The following is a 20437-nucleotide window of genomic DNA, read 5'->3' as shown; positions in this document are numbered from 1 at the left end:
AATAGAATAGAATAGAATAGAATAGAATAGAATAGAATAGAATAGAATAGAATAGAATAGAATAGGAGCTGGAAGGGACTTTGGAGGTCTTCTAGTCCACACCCCAGCTCAAGCAGGAAACCCTATACCATTTCAGACAGGTGACTGTCCTATCTCTTCTTAAAAAACATCCAGTAAAGAAGCACCCACAACTTCTGAAGGCAAAGCTGTTCAACCGGTCAATTGTCCTCACTGCTAGGAAGTTTCTCCTTAATTCCAGGTTGCTTCTCTCTGGTGAGTTTCCAACCGTTATTTCTTGCCTGCCTTCAGGAGCTTTAGAGAATAATTTGACTCCCTCTTCTTTGTGGCAGCCCCTCAAACACTGGAATGCTGCTATCATGTCCTCCTTAGTCCTTCTTTCCTCTAGACTGGCCATACCCAGTTCCGGCAACCGATCTTCATATGTTTTAGTCTCCAGGCCTTTGATCACTTTAGTTGCTCTTCTTTGAACTTTTTCCAAAATCTCGACATCTTTTTTGTAGTGTGGTGACCAAAATTGGTTGCAGTATTCCAGGTGTGGCCTTAGTAGGATTTTATAAAACAGTACTAATACTTTAGGAGGTCTTGATTCTATGCCTCTGTTTATACAACCCAGGATTGTCTTGGCTTTTTTGGCTGCTGCCGTACCCTTATTTTATTATGTGGGTAAGAAACCTTACGAGGTACCAAGGACACCTATCACAAGGATGTCAACGGGGACCATGTTGTCCCACCTCTTCTCCGCTTCAGGGCATAAAGAGAAACCTACCTGGTTCTGTATTCAGGCGGCAGCTGTTCAAGAATTCAGCCGTGAAATAAATATCCACATCGCAGAAGAACATCAAGACCTCCCCTTTTTCCCAAGCACGAGCACCCACATCCAGTCCTTGGCCACGGTTGAATTCCTCATTCAGAGAAACCAGAGTGTAGTTATGGAAGTCAGCCTCTCTAACAAGAGAAAGAATCAAGAGTTTAGGACATTCAAGTTCAACACAATACCCTGAAGGCCAATTAGTTCAACCAAGCTCCATGTCTCACGTTTCACCCTTACAGAGTTGCTATTGCAAAGTATATCTGTGTTGGGTTCCCTGTGGAGCAAAGATTACTACACACCATACTGTTCTTCATGTATGCAACGGGCCTCTGGCATTTCCTAGGTAGATGCTCCTTCTTCAGAAGTGGAGCTTTCCATGCGACTTGTTGTGCTTCATTCAGTAGCCCCAACCAGAGATAGGCCAAAATCTGCAACATGGTGAGCTCAAAGTTGCAACTTGTGTGTACGTGTCACAGACACACCAAAGGGATGGGGTGGCTTTGACTGCAACACTGTGCCCGCCATCTTGCAGATTCCGACTTCCCCGCAGATACCCAGGTTTCGCGTGGTGTTATGAAAAGGCAACAAGTGATGGAGCAGCCACAACTTCTGAAGTCATTACATCAATCACAGTTCAAGAGATTTTTTAATGGATGATTAATGGAAAGTATGTTTGTTTCCTGCAAGGTCAGGGAGTAATTTTTCTACAGTTTGCTGCTTTCAGTCCTGGCAGTTGAGAATTCACCTTGACGAGATGCATTACTCAAAAGAAAATCCAATGGATTCCCCCTGGGTGCAGAAGGACCTCAGTCAAAACCAAAGGCAGAATTGATCTCTCTGATCGAGGGGTTTCGTTACGGGGGTCAGAGATGTCTAAGTGTGCCAGTGAAGCAGTGCATCCCTCTTAGAAACTGGGGACTGTGTGATTCTGCATGAAAAAGGCAAAAAACAGACCTCTTTCCAAGATCCACACAATCCCAGTCTTTTCAAAATACGTCCCTATGGCTCCAGGCTCGAAATTTTGGGTCTGGACAATCTGGAACTGTGCCATCTGCAGTCCAATCTAAGCATAGTACATAAAATTGTCTGCTACAATGTTGTTGGGGCCCTCTGGCGGCTTGCGGAGCTGGCAGCAGACAATAGTGAGGAGGCTGTGGAGGAATATGAGCCAGTTCTGGAAGCTGAGGAAGACTCAGACGAGGGCTCTGCATCAGAGGCAGAGATGGGGCCAGGGCAGGCGGGTGGTCATCAGCTGCCTTCAGGCTCAGATAACAGTGAGGCTGGGGAGCAGTTGGAACTGGTTCCCAGCCTGCACATGCACAGAGCTGCTAAAAGAAAGGAGCAGTTAAGAACTCAGGGTAACAAGGCCACAGGTGGACGAAAAATGGCCCCTCCCATCAGGATTAAAAGAAGAGCAAAAGGGGAGGGGCTTTTGCAGGAAAAAACTCGCTTGTTTGGGTTCCAGCCTTGTGGATTTTGGTCTGTAAACCCAGCCTTCCCTGCAACAGTGAGTGTGGAACTATTTACCGGGCAGTGTTCCAGGATTGATAACAGTCTGAGATAATTAGTCCACCTTCGCAAGAATGTGTGCCAAGCTGTTGGCAGACTGTGAATGAACTAATTCACATTATTGTAAATAAAGAGAATTGACTGAGTATTTTTGGGTGAGGCCTAGGACAGAACAAATGTCTTGCCTGTCAATAACTTCTTCAGCTTCAATCACAATAATACATAGGCAAACATCCAATACAAACTCCAGGTAAACTGCTCCAAACTTGATTGCAGAAAATACAACTTTAGCCACAGAGTGGTCAACACCTGGAACTCACTACCTGACTCTGTGGTCACAGCCTCAACCTCAAACTGTCTACCGTGGACCTCACCCCATTCCTAAGAGGTCCTTAAAGGGGGCGTGCATAAGCGCACCAGCGTGCCTACCATCCCTGTCTCACCAACCCCATTTATCTGTATTTACTCCCTTTGTTCTTCTTTATGTTCATACTTACACTTGTTATCTTGTGCATGTTTGACAAACAAACAAACAAACAAATAAAAATAAATGAAGGATGCAACTTTGCCCCTAAAATGAAACCAAATCGTTTCAAGAGAACTTGAAGGGGTAGTACAGGCCACTTCCATTCTTGGTTTCCTTCCTCTTGTCACATCTCCGTGATTCCTCGAGACTCACCTTGCAACCGATTCTAAGATGCTTTTGACTTCAGAAAGCCCCTCCTGCCCAAAATACACCACGGTGAGATGAATTCGCTTGTCCTGATTAATGCAAACATCCCTGGGAGCAAAAGAAAAGATTAGTGAGTCGGTAACTTCTTCACACATACACACACAAAAGATCTCCTCTACTGGCCAACAGAAGTTTTCAGAGTCAGAATTCTCCAAACGGATTTATCAGACGAAATCTCAGTAAGATCTAACCTCACTAGGGCTGTCCACAAATCATCTGAACTACCCATGTTGGCTTTGTTACGATTTTTTTTTATTAAAAAAACAAAACAAAACAAACCAGCTAGATTAGGACAAGAAGCAAAATGGGTGGAAACTAATCAAGGAGAGAAGCAACTTAGAACTAAGGAGAAAATTCCTAACAATGAGGACAATTAACCAGTGGAACAGCTTGCCACCAGAAGTTGTGGGTGCTCCAATACTGGAGGATTTTCAGAACAGATTGGACAGCCATGTTATCTGAAACGGTACTATAGGGCTTCCTGCCTGAGCAGAGGGCTGGGCAGAGGTCTCTAAGGTCCCTTCCAACTCTGTTATTCTATTCTATTCATTCTTCTGGGAAAGGTCTTCCTGAGAATTATTGGCTAATTAATTGATTAAGTATTATGAGTCAATGAAAGTGCATATCTTGGAAACTTCCAACGTCAGAGGGAGTTGGATTATTGGTTTGTTTGTGGATGACCGGATGGATTGCAGGAGATTAATGTGCTGAGTAATTGGGAGGAAACGATATAGCAGAACGATGGGGAAAAAACAAGTATGTGATTGCCATCTTCTTATCCTTATCTATTAAATGTGGAATCAGAAGCTTTATCTTAAGATTAAGTCTAATGCACCACGTCAGGATTTGCTAAGTGAATTACTCCAGTTATTAAATTTGCAACAAGGCTCTTAAGTGAATCTGGTTTTGCCACGAACTTTGCTTATCGGAAGGTCGTAAAAGAGGACGATGCAACCGTCACAAGTACATGCCAGTTGCCAAGCTTCTGAATTCTGATCACGTGCTACAGGGGTGGATTCCCCCCCCACCCCGCATTTGCTAGGCCTGGAATCTAAGCAAGCCAAAAGAGATGATGAGGCATAGATTCAGAAGCACATTAGTGCACAGGAACACTGTGGCCTACAGGTGGAGCTCTCACCTGACAATCAGGAGGCTGTGAGTTCGATCCTGGGTAGAGGCAGATATTTCTCTCTCTGGGCACACTGAGAATATATCTGCTGGGGGGCGGGGGGGACTCCACACTGGTGACAGGAAAGGCATCCAGCCATTAAAACACTCTGCTAGCTCCATTCAATTGGCCAGACTCCACCCCGCAAGGGATTATGGGGTCGTAAAAAGAGGATCATTAGTGCACAGGAACATCAAGACAGACTCTATCAGCTGCAGAACCTCCCAATCCATCAGTGCTTTCAACAACTCATCCTTCAGAAATGTCTCAGAGTATCCACCCTTTTTACCATCCTTGCTTAGCTGCTTTGGAGAGAAAACAGAAGGCTATTCTGCTTAACGAGAAATCTACCCAAGGGCTGATGTTCCATTCTCTACTGCAATGCTTTCTCTGCAGAGATATCTGCCAGATTATGTGCAATTAAAGGCAATTCAGCTGGCTCTGGAGGATTTCCATGTAAATTATTTACTTGCAATACAGATTCGAAATCCAAAGATGATCAGCAAAAGACTGCCTGGTATTGTAAGAAATCCACGGAGGAGTATGAAGTCTTAGTCAAAGATTCGTTTTTGGATTTCATATTGTTATTCTGAAACTTCACGTAGGCGATGCCAGCATGATTCACAGGATATTTTTTAGCAACAGCCCAGTGGTGTATTAATTCAGGATTTCTCAATGATATAACATGCGAGTCTTTCTCATTGCTAATTCACTCCGTATGTTAGTGTGCCATAGTTTTAAAATAGAATAAGTTATGCTTTTGAGGGTTTTAGCCTTTAGCATTTGTATTTACATTCTGCTTTGGTTCATTTTATGTAACTCTAGCATTTGTTGAAAGTTTTTCCTTTGGCTCTCATCTGAATCTTGTTGTTTCCCATGAAACTCTATACCAGACCTAATCTATTATCCTAGCAAATGACAGTACCCAGTGTCTACTGATGGAATAGATTAACAAAAGCTTTTTCAACCAAGTAGTTTTGCATTCGGAATTACTAAACAGAAGAACACAATTTGTGCTGCCTCTATCAATGCCGATTTATTTCAGGAAATCTCTCTCCAATCTATCACAATATAGATCCATGATGGCAAACCTATGGCACACGTGCCACAAATGGCATGCAGAGCCATTTGTGCCGGCACGCAAGCCAGAGGCAAACTTACCTCATTGTGCATAAGCGCGCCTCACAGCTGATTTTCAGTCTGTTTGAGGCCTTTTTTAGCCTCCAGAGGCTTGAGGAAAGCCTTTGCAGGCCGAAAAATAGACCCATTTCGTCACTTCCTGTATTTCCGGAAATACCAGAAGTGACAAAATGGGCCCATTTTTCGGCCTGCAAAGCCTGCAGAAGCTGTCCTCAAGCCTCTGTGAGGCCGAAAAAGGCCTCAAATGGGCCAAAAATCAGCTGGGAGGTGCAGTGCAGGTAAGGAGGCGGTGGGTGGGGGGATTGCGCATGCATGCACAGGGGGCATGGGGGAGGTGTGCGCATTGCCTTCTGGGTGCTGGCATGCAAGCGTGGAAGTGCAAGCACGCACACAATTTTTGGCACGGGAGCCCAAAAAGGTTAGCCATCACTGATATAGATTATCGTCAATTTAACAACTATCATTGAGCTGCAAAATACAGTTTTAAATAGTGGCAGCCACTAAGCATGTCCATGCCTGATTTTACACTCTTTTTTCTAGCGGGTAAGTGAATACCACAATTGCTAAGCAAAGAGATTGTCCGTGATTGGTGCAGAAGAAAAGGGTGTCTCTGTGTGTATGTATATAGCATGTGTATATACATGTTATGTATGTGTATGGGTAGATATATACTGTCAGTGTTCCAGAAAACATCCACTCCAACAAATAAGTCCAAGACAGACATCCTCTTCAAGGTTCCTTTTATTAGATTAATAAACTGGCACATCTGGGAAATCCCGAATCTGAAAGTTCCAGATTTCCTTGCAATAAGTAAAAAAATCACAAACCCACCCCCTGCACCTATCATCATATCACCTGCCCCTATCACTACCCTTCCCAACTTGAGACGTCCTCTCCACCAGGTGCAGAGATAACACGACCTTGACTTAGAAAAAGAATGCTATTATGTCTAACGGCATACACTCCAAGAAATTCCCCCCTCTCATTTTCCCAGGCTCAAGAAGGTGGGAGCGTAGACACGCCTGGAGCTAATATGGCTTCCAAAGCTGACATATACTTTCTTTGGAGAGCAGGCAACAGTTTTTGATTTTTAATATAAGTGCTCACAGTAAAACAACAACAACATGACAATAAAAATAAAAGTATCTTCTCTCTTATGCACTTACCTGAAATTCTGCATGAATTGGGCAAACACCTCTGTCCTTTCTGCCAGAGGAACGATGATATTGATCAACGACTGGGAGATGTCCACGGTCTCCGTCTTCACTTTCATGAGGGGGCCAAACGGACGAAAGAGTGAAACGTGCCTGTATTCCATGTCGTCCGCTTTCTTGTAGAATAATTCATACTGGGAGCCTTTGTCTCTCTCTGTGCGGTAATAACCTGGTGGAAGATTTAAAAGAAGGAATCAATCCAAGTCATAGATTTTTACAGGCAGGCCAGAAAAGACTGGAAAACATGTCCTGGTGCATTCCCTAAGGACATTTGCCGTTGACTCACTACTACAGGGAATCCTGAACTTACAACCATTTGTTTAGCAGCCATCTGAGAGCTACAACGGCACTGAAAAAGTGACTTACGGCTGTTTTTCCACATTTACGATGGTTGCAGCCTCCCCATGGTCAAATTTGTGCTCTGGCCAACTGGCTCACATTTATGACGGTTGCAGTGTCTCCAGGATGACGCAATCCCCTTTTGCGCCCTTCGGACAAGCCAAGTCAATGAGGAAGCCAGATTTGCTTAACAATGTTCTGACCTAGGCTTCCTTAGAAAGCATAAAACACAATCTTAAGTCCTGGCAAAACTTCTTTTTATTTCCACAGCTGTGAGTTACGTTCATTCACAGCCTGCAAGGCTTCACAAACTTTCAGGGGAATGTTTAGAAACACCCACTGTCATGCCCTTGTTGGAATGTGATTCCGAGGGGGGGGTGTCGAGCAGCTGACAGGGAGTGGGAGTATGGCTCCAGTGGCTGTGGAGGAAACAGGGGAAGGGTACAGTCTGGCTGGGCATTCAGAGGAAGACCCAGGCCCACCCCCTGTTCATCCTAGGACACGCAGGGAGGAACAGATAAGGGAGCAATGGGAGTTGAGTGGTTTACAGGGGAGGAAAGGGCCCTGATTCCCTTCATTGGTTGCAGCTGGGAGAGCAGGACATAAGTGAGGTGTCTGCACACAGCTCCTTGCTGGAAGCAAAGCGTGCATTATCTTAGTAGAGCCTTATATGGGTTTTGGCGTCCTCCCAACTGTGGGTGCTGCGTTATCCTTTGAAAGTCTGCAATTTATCATCCTGGCCTGCCATGTTAATTACTTCAGTGTGGTTTGTGTTGTTGTTTTTTTATTTCTAATTATCTTTACTTTGGGTTCGGACTGCATTTCTGCCCTTTGTAGACTGTTTTTTGAAAAGTTTGTTATCCAGCCGAGGATAATTGGACATTGGGGCCAAGTTGGAGGCATTAAAGGGAATTTATTCTACTTTTGTGACTTTGTTATTTTTGTGTCACACCTTGGGTCATTATACCCACCTTGTCACACATGGAATGTGGCCAGAGAACCAATTGCCAGACGCAGGGCAAGGCAAACTTGACACAGAATCCAACAGAACTTTTCAAAGCTTGAACTGACCAAACTAATTGCTTCCTGCAAAAGCTCACGTCCTGTTCGCTCCTCTTTTATGTCCTATGAGAGGGGTCAATCACCTCCGAGATGTGACCTTACTCCTGAGTCGACCCTGCTTTCTCAATTGTTCTTGTCTTCTGGTAGCCCTGTGCATGCGCAGGGTGGGAACCGGTTGCAGAAACTCCCCTGCCTCACTGCTGTCTGAACCCGAAGGCAGCTGATGACTGCCAGCCTGCTCTGGCCCATCCCTGCCTTTGATGCAGAGCCCTTGTCCGAGCCTTCCTCAGCCTCCAGACCCAGCCAAGTTTCCTCCCCAACCTCCTCACTACTGTCTGACTCAGCTGCCAGCTGTGTCAGCCGCCGGCTGGCCACAACAAACAACCTGGTTACTAAGTTCACAACTGCAATGATTCACTTAACAACGGTGGCAAGAAAGGTAATAAAATGGGGCAAAACTCACAACAACTGTCTCAATTGTCATTGTAAGTTGAGGACTCTCTATATGCATGAACCCGCTCAACAACTAGCCAACCAACCATGGTTTGAAAAATTTGCAACTCAGCGTGACTTATCTATCTTTCATACATTAAACCCAGGATTTAGAAAGACTTGGCTTAGGATCCAGCCAGGTCCATAGTTTTAAAACCTTCCTTAAAACATTAAACAAGAAATGAAAATTGGAACCACGACCAGTTGGCAAAAGAAATACGGCATTCATACATACAAGGAGTCCATCTGTTTCAAGGTCTTTACCAAACTGGGCCAGGTTTTTGGTTAAATCTTGCTTCAAAGCCAAAGTAGGTGAGATATGATTCTACAAAGCAGCTCATGAGATTCTTGCAACATCAATATAAGTGTAGAACAATTCATACCAATAGAGGAAAGGGGTTTTTTTCTTCTTCTTTTCCAGAAAAAATGAGTCTCCTGCTGTAAATTCTGGCATGCAAAAATACAGCCCAGGGAGGAAAGTTCAGAATGAGATCATCTGGCACATTTTTTTCATTAGGTAATTTTTGGAACGATTCGGGGTGATTTTTACAGAAATGGGGGATGACTTGAGCCAGTCTAAGTGACACATTCTCTTCAACAAAAGTAACATTTCTACAAACCAGTTTATAAAATTCTATGGCTACCACTTCATCATCTAGATTAAGGAGGAGGAGGAGGAGGAGGAGGAGAGTAATCAACCGATGGAACAGAAATTGCCTTCAGGGACTTCTAGTTTGAAGGGCTTCGGCGACATACAGAAATCCGCGGTCATGCGCGGTTTCTGTCTGGGCTCGCCACTGGAGCACCCCGAGCCGTCTGGTTTCAGAGCTAAGCCACGCCGTAGAGGTGGTGAAGAGGGGGGAGATCGCCAGCAGGGTTGAGGAGAGCCGCACCTCTCCTCCTCAGCTGGCCATTACTCCCTTTCCCAAAGGTGGTTGTAGTGGTGGTCAGAAATGGCCACCACAAAGGAGAACTCGACCGGAAAAGAATGTGCAGGAGGAAGATAAGAAGTGAAAGTTTTGGCTGACCGGGTTAAATTGTAAAAGCAACAACTAAGGTACCCTGGAATTTAAACTTACAAAAAATAACATCGCTCCCAAAGAAGAGTCGAAAGCAGCGAAGGAAAGTGAAAAGGGAAAGGTTTGGCTTTTTTTTCCTTCTCTCTCCTTCCCTATATGGACAACTAAGAGACTTAAATAAGAAACCGGAAAAATCCGCTTTGACATCAATAGGCAATTAAGCTGAAAATAAAACAAAATGCCAAAGGGATAATAAAGATTTCTGGACATTAAAAATTTTCTTTTTCATAAGCAGGAAGGGAGAGAAAAAGAATAAGGGCAGGATCTGGAAGAGGAAGGAGACTGCCTGGAATTAAAATGAATCTACAGTAAAACTTCAACAAGACTTCTAAAAGATACATTTTAACTGAAACTTTGCAACTAAATAGTAACCCCAGGAAGAGAAAGTGAAAAAAAAGAGCAAAAAAGAAACAGCTTGCATGTATTTGGATTATTTGGTGATCTTTGGATTCTTGGTTATTATATTTGAATGACTAGAATCAGTCGGGTGGTTGTTTAAAAATTTATACAATGGCACCACTTCTGGATGAATTGAAAATGGAACTTAAAAAGTACAAAGAAGATGCACAAGAAGGGAAGGGTTCTTTTGGCTTTGTTTTTCAATTCTTAGAAATGGAGATCTGGAACTATGAGACACAACAAGAAAAGACTGCAAAACAAGAAGACTGGGACAAAGAAGAAGCCATCTTTAATGAACAAGTAATTCTATGTGGGGAAGAAAAAGGAAAGGGGGGAAAGAGAATGGAGAATTTAAGACTTAAAAAAACAACCAAAGAAAAGAAAAATAATTCGAAAAATAAGTATAATACTGGAAAGCAACAGAAAAGGGGAATACAGAAGAGAGAAATAGAGGTAGAGAGACAAGGGGGTAAAAAGGGGAGAGAGAAGAAGAGAGGGAAGAAGGAAAGGAAAAGAAGTTACAAAGGACCAGGGCAAGATATAGAGAAACAGGACCTATTTAGAGATAATGGGTGAAAATCTAACTGAAAAGGGGATTCTGTAAAGGTACATAAGACTGTATTGTTATATTAGTAATAGAAATAACTTTAGAAAATTGGAAACAACGTATGATTAAAATGAGGGATAAAATAGTTAGTGTAATTTAGTGAAATGTTTGTGAATAAAATAAGTGAAATAAAATAAATGAGAAAATTGAATTAGGAACGGGAACATTTTAATTAGTTAATGTTTTATAAAATATAAGTGAGGGGGGGGAATTAACTATGGAAAGCTTATAATTGTTCCCATAGAAGTATGATATTTAATTGAAAAGTAATGTTAAAGATGTTAAGACTTTAATGAATATTAATATTAATGATAGAATTGAATTGGAATGGAATGTTGTTTTAATTATATATATATATATATATATATATTATATATATATATATATATATATATATATATATATATATATTTTTTTTTTTTTAAGAATAGTGTGTATTTTAAGAATGTACCAAGCAGAATCCAAATGGAAGTTATGTATTATATTGAATGTTACAACTTTAGGGAAAAGATATAAAGGCGTCATACTCCAATCAGTAACTACAGGAAAAATTTTGTTTAATGAGAAAAGATAATAGATAATTGAAACAGGACAGACAAAAAATATAAATACAATGATTTGAATTGAGATGAGATAATTAAAATAAAATTGAGAAAATTAAAAGAGGGGAGAAGCTATGCAGAAAATGTAAAATAGTAATAAGATATGGAATAGAATATAAAAATGAGCATGAACCTGAATTTGTGTCTGTACGAAGAAATGTAACCTGAGATTACGCTACTTTCAAAAAAGATGTTTTATTTGTATTTTTTTTTCTCTTTGTGAAAACTCAAATAAAATTTACAAAAAAAAAGAATTTAAATGTAATCACCATCACAAAGGCTGCAAAGAATTCTGCAGTAAAAGAATCATATGCCATCTGAGGGCAAAAGTTTCAAGGAAGAAATTTTGTGAAAGGGTCTTTCATTTACTTATATCAATTACTGTTGAAAACAACGAATAAAATCGCTGTAATTCCCCTTAGTCAAGTTTTTGGTGACCAATTGTTCATGATTAATTTTTCCATGTTCTTTTTTTGTTGTACTTGTGTTTTGGTCTGTGACCGCAAATAAAGTATTATTATTATAATAACCAATGAATGAAATTCAAATGATAAAAGCAATACACAAGGCATGAGAAGACGGATACTTAACTTCAATGCACAAAGGAAAGCCAAAGTTAAGTTGTTTGTTTTTTTTAAAAAAATCCCTTTGTTTCATGACCACAACAGTTTCATGGGGATTTCCGCTGATTTTGTTCCAGATGTTTTATTGTTTAATAACAGGCGCACACACACACACACACACACACACACACACACACACACACACAAAGATTATGGCTGCACAATTATGGCTGCATAATTCCCATTGCAGGGTACATCTGATATGAATCCTGGCATGTAAAATTTCCTGCCAACTGGGCACCCTAAATCAGAATTATGAGGTTTGTTATCTCGCAAGTAGAGTAAGCCGAAAATTAAGCCTATTTTGGCTACAGTACTGAGGCCTGTTATGTCCTTCCACTGCTTATCAAATTCTTCTTCTGTTCCTTCTTTGTAACCTCCAGGTTTTAACAAACACTTTTTTCCCCTTTTGGGTTACTCTGTTCAGTAAGCCCTCAAAAGCATTAGTTAGGATATAGGATAAAACAGCTTTAAAAAAGCACCCAAATTTAAGAAGAGAATCACTCTTTCTCCCAAGAATTAGGATTTTCTGACCTTTAGGGACATGGCCAAGTTCACCAGAGTCCTAACATCATTTAACTTATTATGAGGAATGAGGCATTCTAATGCCTTTAGTGCTTTGGCAAATCTAGTGTGTTTCTCAAAATATATTTTTCCCCCAACCATCTATTTATGAACTGTTGAGTATTTGGTGCAAGGGCTGGGTGAATGGACGATCTGTATTGGTTTTTTTGTTATTGATAGAGAGCGGGAGAGAGAGAGAAGGAGGGAGAAAGGAAGGAAGCAAGGGAGGGGGAGAGGGAGAAAGAGAGAGAAGAGAGAGGGAGAAAGGAAGGCAGGGAGGAAGGGAGGGAGGGAGAGAGGGAAAGAGAGAGAAGAGAGAAAGAAAGACAGACAGACAGAGGGAGGGAGGGAGGAAGATAAAGAAATAAAGAGGAAAGAAGGAAGGAAGAGAGAGAGAGAGACAGAGACAGAGACAGAGACAGAGACAGAGACAGACAGACAGAGAGAGAGAGAGAGAGAGAGAGAGAGAGAGAGAGAGAGAGAGAAGAAAGAGGAGGAAGAAAGAGAAAGAAAGATGGAGGGAGAGAGGGAGGGAGAGAGGGAGAGAGGAAGAGAAAGAAATAAAGAAAAAGAGGGAGGGAAAGAAGGAGAGAGAGAGAAAGGAAGGAAGGAAGGAAGGAAGGAAGGAAGGAAGGAAGGAAGGAAGGAAGGAAGGAAGGAAGGAAGAAAGAAAGAAAGAAAGAAAGAAAGAAAGAAAGAAAGAAAGAAAGAAAGAAAGAAAGAAAGAAAGAAAGAAAGAATCAAGTGGTTAAAGCACCAGGCTAGAAACCAGGAGATGGTGAGTTCTAGTCCCACCTTAGCCATGAAAGCCAGCTGGTGACTTTGGCCAGTCCCCCTCTCTCAGCCCAAACCACCCCACAGGGTTGTTGTTGTGGGGTAAATAGGAGGAGGGAGGTATGTTGGACACATTGGCTGCCTTGAGTTATTTGCAAAAATGACATAGGCAGGATACAGATAAATGAAATTGGAATCCTACTCCACTAAGACCAAACTTTCTCCGGTCTTGCACCTGGCTGCATTCTTCTGAATGACACCTGGGCTCTCTTATCCCCAGTCCTGCTTCCCACCCAGACAATTCCTGCAGTCCAAGCAGATGGAATTTAAAATTCAACCTCCGCTGGCAAGGCGGGATTTGATCTCCTCTGATTACGCGGTTACAGTAAAGCTCCAGAGAATCATTTAAGCAACGATTTCAAAGCATCCAACTCAAATCCTTGGAAGGGTTGAAAATCTGAAGCCAATCTTTTCTTGGGGCTATTATTGGACTTTTTTTTTAGCAATGATGTACACTGTTCAATGCGTCCCTTTTACACTGTAAAAGGGATGCGGTGGCTCAGTGGGTAAGATGCTGAGCTTGTTGATCAGAAAGGTCGGCGGTTCGAATCCCTAGCGCCACATAACGGAGGGAGCTCCCATTCCTTGTCCCAGCTTCTGCCAACCTAGTAGTTTGAAAGCACGTAAAAAAAATGCAAGTAGAAAAATAGGGACTACTTTGGTGGGAAGGTAACAGTGTTCCTCTGTGCGCATTTGAAGGCGTTTAGTCCTACCAGCCACATGACCACGGAGACATCTTCGGACAGCGCTGGCTCTTTGGCTTTGTAACAGAGATGAGCACTGCCCCCTAAAGCCGGAAACGACCAGCAGGGATGTGCAAGGGGAACCTTTACCTTTACACTGTTCCTGAAGTTTCAATAGTTGGAATTGGCATTAAAATACACAGCAGTTTGGTCAACAATAGTTACTTGTGGGGAACATCTAACCTAGTAGCTAACTGTGAGTAGGAAGGGGGAATTTTCCATTTGCCTGGAACAAGTCCATGGTGCTTCAACTAAATTACAGAACGCCAAACATCCCATCTGATTGAAATCTAAAAAGGAGAAGACACAAATGCCAGTTGACCCACAAATGATCTCAAACAAGCTGAGCAAAACACTTTTACACGGTGCTCGTTTCTTGGCTGCACCGAAAGCTGACAAAGTAAGGAAGCTTGGGGTTTGCAAAAGGATGTGGTAAGCTCTAAACATTTACTGCCTGAACTGTGTTCCCTGTAAGGATTGCGGAATGATTCCACAATACCTGTAACTCCAGAGTTTGGAAACATCTGCCTTTGGCTAGCTTTCAGTTGAAGGCTTTTGACCATAGGAAATTACACCAGGAAGCTAAACTCAAGAACACAACAGACGTGTAAGTCATGGGTATTGAAGAATGCAACTCGTGCATGAAAATGTTGTAATTTCAGAGGAGTGGTATTCAGAGCAGAGTGGAATATCAGCCAGCATTTTAAATAACTGCAGATATTTATTACTATGGAGATGTGGAGGAACTGAGCTCACATCTTGGAAATGTCCCAAATGCAATCTCCACCATAAACATTTTTAAGTGAGCCGATAAAATAATGTTTTATGGGCGAGTTTTGGAATCCAAGTGAGACCCAGAAGAGAATTTCTCAGTTCTGCTGTCTGAAGATCTAGTGAGCAAGTGTAGCTATCACTAAGAGGCCTATGGAGATTCTTAATCATCCAAGTCATGGTTGTCACAAAGGGGATTTTTCCAAAAGGCAACTGGACTTTCTTGGGTTTTGTTTTGTTTTTGTCTTTGAAAACGTTTCACTTCTCATCCAAAAAGCTTCTTTGGTTCATGGAGGAAAAAAAAGACTTTGGAAAAAGTACAAAAAAGAGCAACTAAGATGATTAAAGGCCTGGAGAATAAAACATATGAAGAACAGTTGGAGTATTTTGGTTTGACTAGTCTAGAGAAAAGAAGAATTAGGGGTGACATGATAGCAGTCTTCCAGTATTTGAGGGGCTGCCACAAAGAAGAGGGACGGGTCCAGCTATTCTCCAAAGCCCCTGAAGGCAGGACAAGAAACAATGGATGGAAACTAACCAAAGAGAGAAGCAACCTGGAATTAAGGAGGAATTTCCCAACAGTGAAGACAATTAAACAGTGGAAGAGCTTGCTACCAGAAGTTGTGGTTGCTTCACCACTGGAAGTTTTTAAGAAGAGACTGGACAGTCACTTGTCTGAGATGGTGTAGGGTCTCCTGCTTGAGTAGGGGGCTGGACTAGAAGATCTCTAAGCTCCCTTCCAGCTCTATTCTGATTCTGATTTGTCTTTTGGAAAAAAATCACCACTATAAACTTCTTAGAAATCAGAAAAACCAACCGGTTAGGCTATTTCACATCTCTCTCCTCTACTGGTCTTGAATAGTTTGCCTTCTCTTTCAAGGCTTATTCTATCTTAGCTTCAAAACGCCAGAGCGAGCGAAGAAAATCCAATTTATTCACGGGTCTCAGGCAACATAAAAACATTAAAAGCATTCAAATTCACTATTAACATGAGTCACTGTCTGGGACCCAGCTAATGAACTGGAGGAAGAGAAAGCAGCAGATCCAGTGTGTTTTGCCAAAGCAAACTGTGTGGATCATTAAGTAGACTCAGTAAGAGATATTTAAGACCTGAAGCTCAAAGTACCCCTACCTTAAGACTCCTAAAATAGATAGCAAACATTGAGCAAGACGTGTCATTAAATAAATAGACAGTTAATGGACTTGCTGGCAGAAACTGTAAAGCATAACCCATGAACCACGTGTTGTGACCTACTGAATATTTGATCTTTCTTTTGGCCTTCAAATCTGAAGTAGAGTTATGGTGGACAATCATGCATGGCAGGTAAGTCACAAACTATGAAGGCATAGGTTTCTAGTTTAGAAAAAAAAATAGATGGTCAACAACAACAACAACAACAACAACAACAACATGGAAGAGAATCTTTGTAGCTCAGGGTTGAAATTTGGAGTCCTCAGTGCTCTCTGAGCTTGAATTATCCTTGGGATGTCAGACCCCTGAATGCAATATAGCATCACAATTACGCAGTATGATAGACTTGCAGGGCTGGCGCAATGTGTAACATGTTCACATTCGTGCAATATAACGTAATGTCATGCACATATATGTAGAGAGGATTGTGTGTTTGTTAGTATGATTACTGGGCTAGGGATATCCTTTCTTTCACTGTGAGTTATTGAGATGTATTTGTGTTGGGGGGAGTGTACTAAGGGAGGCTCAGCCAATCTCACTCATTGTACACATGTTGTGCACTGACAATAAAGGTTTGAAATGAGCTTGGTTGGTTTTCTTGCAGACGCTTCTTTACCCAACTAGGTCACATCATCAATGCTGTTCATGATGAACCAAACTCACAGATTTCCCCCTCCCCAAAGAAGTACGAAACTGTCAGAATATGGAGCTTTCAGAAAGAGATACAGCGGTGGAACCTGGGCCATCCATCAGCCCTCAGATGGAGAGTCAACAGCCCCCAGGTTGGGAGGCGGCTGATGAGAAAGAGGAGGAACAGCTGGGTCCAGTGCCTGATGCGCAGATGCACAGAAGGCAGAGGAGAGGAGAGCAGTGGAGATCTATGGGCTGGTCTTTGGGAAGGAAGAGCTACTGCTGCTAAGCTCTGGGGATAAAAGGCAGGGGGCGGAGATGAATAGGTGTGGCCGACAACTATTTATCTCCCAGCCTGAGATAGAGACACTTTTGCCAGGCCTGTTGGCGCTCTTAATAAAGGAATCATTGCTTCAACTACAGAGGGTTTGTTGTGTTTGGGGAGCTGGGTCAGAACAGCTAGGTGGAAACATACCTTCTACGAAATCGCTTTCGCTGTAAAGCTGCCGCTCCCCGATTCCGTCTTCTTCCTCTTGACCTTCTTCATCTGGATTGTTGATCACCTCTAGGCCGGCCTCAATCACTTCCACCAGCTCGTCTCGCTTATCTTTTCGAACAGGCTTCTCCTCCGGGTGGCGGGTGAGTCCCATCTCCAACTGGTAGACCTTCATGGAAGTAAAGCTCTCAAAAGGAATGGCGGCATACTCGCTGGGAAGCTTGGCACCGGCACTCACTTCCGCTTTGTCAATTTGAGAATGCAGGTACTCTAACAGGTCGTTGGAGGTTTGCTCCTTGACGGCCGGAGAGCCCACGCTTTGGACTTTGGGGTTTTTCTTATCCTGCAACAGCTTCAATTTCTCGCTCATCTCTTGAAGTTCCAGCTTCAGCTGGGCAATTTGACGCTTGAGGCTGGCAGCCCTGTTTTGGTAGTGCTCCTCCTGCTCTTGGAGGAGGGCTTGGTAATGCTCCTTACCGAAGTGATCCCCTCCTCTGAGGCCAGGAAGTGATCGGTTGCTTTCGGTCGGCGGGGCGCACTCCAGGAGATACATGATCAGCAACAGACTCAACAGCAAAGCCAGCCCGACAAAAAGCCATCGCGTTCTGGCTTGAAACATTAATCCTCTCCTGGGCATCCTTAGAGCACTGTGTTCCTACTCCGAATCAACAAACAAAGCTGATCTGTGAAGGTCATTCCTTGCTATCTGAAAGGAGCCATCGTTTTGGAGGCAAATCAAGTGGGCTCTCAATTTGTCACAGCCACGCATGGAAGAAGAAACCTTCAACAGTCCTCTTGTACATCTCCAGATTGGGCTTAAATCCCCAAATGAGGCTGACTTCCATTCCTGCCAGCAGCTGCCATCCAATAGGCTGATGCGCCTCTCGTTTAAATAAGGGTTGTTTGCACCAATAGGAAAGCTTGTTGTTACAAGAAAGTCACCTGCCCTTGGTTTTCCAACGGGGCACCCTTAAGTTCATCGATCAACTTGCATGAAAAAATAAAGGAGAAACCCTCTGGAAAGACTGACGTTCTTACTGGCCCTGGAGTAGGTTTGAGCTCCTCCATGGAGGAGGCACTTCCCAAAAAAAGAAAAGTTAGTATCTCAGCAATACCAGAGAGTTAGCATGGTATTTTCATCCAACCTTTCTCCTTCTCCTTTGCGCTTCTTGGGAGTCCAGGATATGAGTCAGCAAAATACACGAAAAGCCTAATATTAAATCAGGAGGGGAAAAAATACTTGGTTAGAACTACAAAGCAACCAGACAACTGGAAAGCACATAAAAGCAATGCCTTAATATCCTAAAAAAATATTTATTTATTTTTATTTATTTTATTTTATTTGGTTTGTCAATTGTTTACAAGATGATAGGTATAAGTAAAAATATAGTTATGAATATATAGATACATATAAGAAAAATAAAAGAAACAATAGGACAGGGATGGTAGGCACGTTGGTGCACTAATGCATGTCCCCTATTGCCCCCCCTATAATTTAGATGTAATGAATTGCCTAAATTTATGGCTAGGCTAGAATAGGGAAAAATGGTAATGCTGACATATTTTTGACTTTACTCATTGACCAGCTCCTTCTTAGGGAAACATATTTTGAAGGGAAAAAAAACTATAACTGGTCTGCCCAAACCCATTCCATGAGCCATTTTCCCTTTCCCAAGAAGCATCTAAGCTAGCTTTTTTTTTTTTTTTAATTGCTAAATAAAATCTGGAAAGGGGAAAAAAAAGTCACCAAACTCTTTATTACCAATTCAAAAGGACTTTTAAATGTGAAGAATTTTGGAATGACAAAAAGTTTTGTTAGGATAACTTCTACAACTGGGGTTCTCAAAAAATAAAATAAAGTTGAATGTGTTGACAAAAGAACTGTTAAAGATCCAGACTCCCCTTGTTAGAATTCTCCGTGTATTAGCTCATGTTCTGAGGGTAACATTTTTCCACAGCAGTGGTCAATTCTTTTGCAACCAATGCACAGAGACACGTAGCCTCAAGAGATCTTTAAAAACTACTGATAGCAACCTTCTCCGGGTATGAATTAAAGAATGAGTGGAAGCTTTCCGAGGCCAGTGGTATCTTCCTGTGAAGTCCTTGAGCAGGAACCATGAGAAGGCAGAAGATCTACATAGAAAGTTGATAAATGGAAACCACATAAATGCCAAGGTTGAGAAAGATCTACTAACATTCAAGGAAATGGAGCTGAATGGGACGATAATCATAGACAGTGAGGCCCCCTGGAATTGCAAGAGATCATGTGAGGAAGATAGCAAAGTTCTCCTGATCATGATGCACCATGATTTCTCAGACAGGGGACGGTGTCTTCAAAGCCATATATCTACACGAGCATTGAGCTCAGGCATCAAGTTTTATGGGCTGAAGAGGACAACCATTTTATAAATTAGAGGGCAAGATCAGCCTAGTCTTGTACCTGGAATGCAGAAATATCTTCTCAGGCTACATGGTAGAAGAGACAGCAGAGGTCTTTGAAAGCCAACCAACTCAAGAAAAAGGAACCATAGCCAGGAAATTGAAAGATGGTTTGGTGTAGTAGAGCTTGGGTGTCCAACCTTGTCAGCTTTAAGACCTGTGGACAATGTCTCCCAGAAGTTGCCAAGGTTGGACATCTCTGGTGTAAGATCTTTAAGGCAGCAGGCAAGAAACTGGAAGGCCTGAGTTCTATTCTTGCCTTAGGCGTGAAAACAATCACCATCCCTCATCTGGGTGACTTTGGGCCAGTCCTTCTCCCTTAGCCCTTGGGATCAGACAATGGCAAACCACTTCCAAGAAATCTTTCCATTGAGGGATTTGTTAACTGATTCAAAGTCACAAAACAATGACAACAAAACACATTAAACTACCTATGCTTTTATTATATGCTTTAATTAAAGACGACTAATTCTATTTAAGATTAAAATTGACTTGTGCTCCATAGTGGCTAAAATACAATATTCAATACCCATCTCTGTCTAGCCTAGTTTGTTTGGGGAATAAAATCAATGAAAATAAAGTTATATACCGGCAGTTCTTGACTTACAACCACAACTGAGCCCAAAATTTCTATTGTTAACAATGAAGTTTTTCCCCTAAGAAGAGGATCTTCCAAAAATTGCTACTGTATGTTGACTTGTTAATGCAGTCAAGCACAGGAAGTGATCAAAGGTCCTCTTAAATCAATATTACATATCTTTCTGAAGTCAGCTGGCTTTTATTCAGGTTTAGAAACTCGGGATCCTCCACCTATTTTGCAGCTACACTACTAACCCATTCATAGATCACAATAACTGGGAAACAAAACAGAGAAATCTGACATTTACCCACATGTAACACAGGGCCAGAGCTACCATACAGTACCATGGCAAACAAATGTCTGCTATTCTATTATTTTTGACCATTAAT

The 20437-nt window shown here is 42.1% G+C and overlaps 1 protein-coding gene across 1 annotated transcript in view; it reads right to left on the bottom strand.

Moving 5' to 3' along the window:
* The window catches only part of CSGALNACT2 (chondroitin sulfate N-acetylgalactosaminyltransferase 2), a 49359-nt gene that overhangs the window by 9298 nt on the left and 19624 nt on the right, over positions 1-20437 (bottom strand). Inside the window, exons 2-5 of the mRNA XM_026678387.2 lie at positions 17009-18239; positions 6549-6765; positions 3021-3122; positions 788-966 (exon numbers count right to left, since the gene is read on the bottom strand). Coding sequence (XP_026534172.1) covers positions 788-966; positions 3021-3122; positions 6549-6765; positions 17009-17666 — 1156 coding nt within the window. The 5' untranslated portion in view covers positions 17667-18239. The remainder of the gene's footprint in view (positions 1-787; positions 967-3020; positions 3123-6548; positions 6766-17008; positions 18240-20437) is intronic.

Source organism: Notechis scutatus, chromosome 4 (assembly GCF_049901735.1).
Source record: "Notechis scutatus isolate UNSWTSFEM ecotype Mainland chromosome 4, rNotScu1.2, whole genome shotgun sequence".
In the NCBI taxonomy this organism is placed as follows: domain Eukaryota; kingdom Metazoa; phylum Chordata; class Lepidosauria; order Squamata; family Elapidae; genus Notechis; species Notechis scutatus.
This window is presented reverse-complemented; position numbering and strand designations above follow the sequence as displayed.